This window comes from Terrapene carolina, unplaced genomic scaffold (assembly GCF_002925995.2).
Source record: "Terrapene carolina triunguis isolate 2854851 unplaced genomic scaffold, T_m_triunguis-2.0 Scaffold212, whole genome shotgun sequence".
NCBI classification, from domain to species: Eukaryota; Metazoa; Chordata; order Testudines; family Emydidae; genus Terrapene; species Terrapene triunguis.
This window is the reverse complement of record NW_020664563.1, coordinates 6679497-6683466: the sequence shown is the minus strand read 5'-3', so window position 1 is coordinate 6683466 and position 3970 is coordinate 6679497. Positions and strand designations below refer to the sequence as shown.

The 3970-nt window shown below is 41.0% G+C and overlaps 1 protein-coding gene across 1 annotated transcript in view; it reads right to left on the bottom strand.

Moving 5' to 3' along the window:
- Positions 1-341: 341 nt before the first annotated feature.
- The window catches only part of LOC113407561 (E-selectin-like), a 6403-nt gene continuing 2774 nt past the window's right edge, over positions 342-3970 (bottom strand). The window contains exons 5-8 of the mRNA XM_029912444.1: positions 2924-3109; positions 1837-1956; positions 510-531; positions 342-399 (exon numbers count right to left, since the gene is read on the bottom strand). Of these exons, the coding sequence (XP_029768304.1) occupies positions 342-399; positions 510-531; positions 1837-1956; positions 2924-3109 (386 nt within the window). The remainder of the gene's footprint in view (positions 400-509; positions 532-1836; positions 1957-2923; positions 3110-3970) is intronic.

The window sequence follows — 3970 nt, the reverse complement described above, 5'->3', positions numbered from 1 at the left end:
TATTCCAAAGCTCTTTTGCATCTGGCCCATAGTCACATTGTAAAGGAGTTTCTACTATTTCCTAAGGTTGGGCACAGAACCTAACACAATTATCCTTTAGTCGTAGGAATGGCCATCGCCGAATCGATTAATCTGTCAATCTCTGGGTACTTTTATGGCCTCATCACCACAGCACGTATGCTGTGTCCCACGGTAAGTAAGGGGTTAATCTTATTGCTGGAAATACACAGCAGTTAAAGGTCATTCTAAAGAGCAATGCGTTCTATGTTTGTTTGTGTTTTAAAAAGGAAACTAAATTATGAGTGTAAATATCTCGCGTATCTTACCAGAGTCACTTGGCGTTAGATTCGATGAGCAGTGCTTTGGAAGGTACACTCTGAATTGAGACTCTGGCAGCTGCTGTAAGATATAGAGGAGAGGAATTTATATACAACTGTTCTGTACATCAGTGTGATGTTAGCAAAGAATGACTGCAATGCTTCTCATGTGGTTTTTTAAATACAACGTACCTGGCAGGAGTAAATTTCTTTGCTGCAAGAGAAAAAGATAATATCATTAGCATTCTGGAGATGACCATCTCCATCTTGCAAGCTATTTATTTCATTGTTTTGTTGGAGAATTACCCCACTGATTTAACAACAGAAATCTGTTATAGGCTGAGGTGAGGTATCATCACCTCTTCTCCATAACCCTTCTGACCTGTAATGGCCTTAGACCTGGAAGCTGTTCCCCAAAATGTTATAACCCATGAGCAGAGCAACTTGTTACATCTGGGCCTCTAGGACCAGCCCCTCTGCTCCCTGTGAGAAATCAGTACTTACAAGTAGAACTGAACAGGTATCTCAATGAACGCTCCACATATATTTGCCTAACTAACACAGTGTATTCTCTTAGGGTGCCTTTGTAGCCGTCTTGTGTTCATGTTCCATTCATATTCTAACAAACACGTTGATTGTCAGGAAAATTAACAGAAATAATGCATCTTAAGTGAATATTAGGGAATATTCCTGGGAAGCAAATTCTCATCTTGTAAATGTAAGTTGTTTCATTGGAAACCTGATTTTATGTCTCATATAATCAGGGAAATGAAAGATACCATGTGACTGATTTGTCCAATTAAAACTAATCAGCATTGCTCATGTTTTGAATATCAAATGCTTGTAACAAACTGTGAGCAAACTGCAGAGCAGGAAAGTAGTCAGCAAATAATTTTTAAAATGCAGATCAATCAAAAATGGCATAAACTGCTTATGCACTACTTGTGAGAAGAAAGAGTCTCCATTTGACAAATAAATTATTTGCTCTGAATTATTTGTTCAGCTCTGCAGTCATAATTGTTTCTATAGATATCTGTTTCTATAACAGTCATTATTCATATCTCTAGAAACAAGGTGATCCAATAAAGGACATTATTTCACCCACCTTGTCTCTCTAATATATTGGGACCAACACGGCTACAACAACACTGCAAATGCCCTATCTGGCATACTGAGCAATAGCGGTTGGAGGCACCACTGTTATTTCTGGTTGATGTCCTCCTGGCTGATCCCTGGTCAGTTCTCCTGGCAATAACTGCTAATGATTAAAGCTGGTCGAAAAACGTATTTTATTTTCTGCAGCAATGTTCAAAGAACATGAAAATTCTTCATTTTTGTTGAATTTGGGGAGATTTTTGTCAAAAACCTAAAAATGGAATATTTCGAGGGAAATTTGAAAAATTTCAACACAGATGGGAATTTTCTCTCTGAAGTTTCCACTTTTTTTTTTTTCTGAAAAATTTCCAACCAGTTCTACAGAGGGTGCAAATAAAGAGATGAACCTGGGACAGTATCTCACCTTTCCTTCGAAGGCGCTTTACAAGCCAAATGAGGAATGATGCTGTCGACAGGAGCGAGGCACCGGTGGCTGCTATTCCAACAGAGACGTAACTGAGCAGTTCTTCAGGCACTTGGGGAGCTAAGAAGGCAAAGAAGATCCTATGAGATCAGGAGGAATGCACAGTCTCTGAAGTGCTTTCTGCTTGTTCCGTTTCCATTCAGTCCTATTGCAAGCAGCAAGACAGCTGCTTATTTCCTTTGGTTTGTCACACTGACTGGTGGCACCTGCTGTATGCAGGACTGGGCAGGGAAAGCCTCTGCATATGCCAAACAATGGCTGAAAGCTTTATGCTGAAAATAGTCCCGTCTAACTGGTGGCAGGTTAGCGAGGATGCAATTCTGCAGGGTCCCTTGTTACTTTGAATGGATCTTTAGGGTCAGATTTTGATATCTTTACTCCCACTGAGTAATGTCTGACTCCTTGAGCAGTCCCACTGAAATCAATGAATTGACTCAAGGAGTAATGTACGACACAATGTGAGGAAAGGTATCTTAGGGATGATAGGTGGGATTTTTGAAAGTGCTCAGTGTGGCCCATTGTTGCTCCTATTGCAATCAGTGACACAACTCCCGTTGACTCGGATAAGAGCAGAGTTAAGCCAAGGTGGAACATTTTTTTAAATCCCACTCATAATTTGCAACCACTTATAGAAGTGAGCTATTTGGTTCTAGCCTGAAAATATGTCAGTTATGAGGTATTTAGAGCTGGCAAAAAAAATTCAGTCTAAATGCTTTTTTTTTTTTTAAATTGGGTTTTTGCCTCAATGAAAATTGTCACAGAAATTGTTTGCTTTCCTTGAAAATTTTCAATTTTTCGATGGAAAGCCAAAAACAGGAAAATTTTCAGCTGAAAACCAAAAAATGTCAATTTCTGAGTTTTCGGGATTTTTAACAAAAAGTCAAATATTTTCAATGGGAAAAAATATATCTGACCGGCGCTAGAAATGACAAAAGTCATTGAATCCCATCCTTCCCTAGATTCTCATCTAATAACAAGGCCAGGCCTCTTCAGCACCTAGTTACAAGTAAAAACACACATAAAATACCTTCGCACGTCGGCTGACTTGCAGTCCAGTTCCCTGCAGCGCCGCACTGAAGTACGTTAGAGCCGTTTAGCAACCATCCCCCTGTACAGTTAAACTCGCAAACTGTGCTGTATGCAAAATCCCCAAGAGGGTGTGAACAGTTCATGGAGCCCTTCTCAGGGAGTATCAGGGTTTCACACTGTGCAACTGAAATACAAAAACACATACAAACGGTTAATTAAGACTCTAAGAAATGTCCAAAACTGGGTCCCACTATTGGTTCTAGTAAATGTGCACCATATTTCACCATCTGCATTTCATTTCTGGGATAAATGACCTTGCAGTGAGTTTTTGCTAAAATATATTAGACTTCAGCAAAGTAAAGGGCTGGTAGTACTACTGTATCAAGCTAACTTGTTTTTTCAAATGTTCTGCACTTTAAGACTTCAATAGGAATCACTTTAGATCAGATCCTCAGCTCATGCAAACTGGTGTAGCTCCGTTGAGTTCAATGGCGCTACACCAATTTGCACCAGCTCACGAGCTGGCCTTACTTTTAATACACAGGATTTGAGGTGTCATGCTTGTAACAGATACCTAGGCTCCTGAGCCTGACTTGATTATTTTGAAAGGACAAAGACCTACCTTCACACTTTGGGAAGGGCTCTGACCATTCTCCCTGAGCTGTGCACTGAATTGTGGGTGATCCACTTAATCTGTAGCCCTCCTCACAACGGAACTCACAGGCCGAGTTGTAGGTGAATTCTGGATGATGGCTGGTACATTCCACAAAGCCGTTTTCAGGCCTGTTCACTGCTTCACATGTCACAGCTGAGACACACAGAGAGCACATCAGCGGTTAGTTTGGACGCCACAGGAGCACTCTATACAAGCAGTGAGAGCCCTGTGTACTGGGAAGGGCAGTGATAAAGAAAAGTACCTTTGCATTCCGGCTGCTCTCCATCCCACTTTCCAGAAGCGCTGCACTGCAGCCTGTCTGATCCCTTCAACACAAACCCTACTTCACAGGCAAACTCACAGGTTGAATTCCACAGCAAGTTCCCAGAG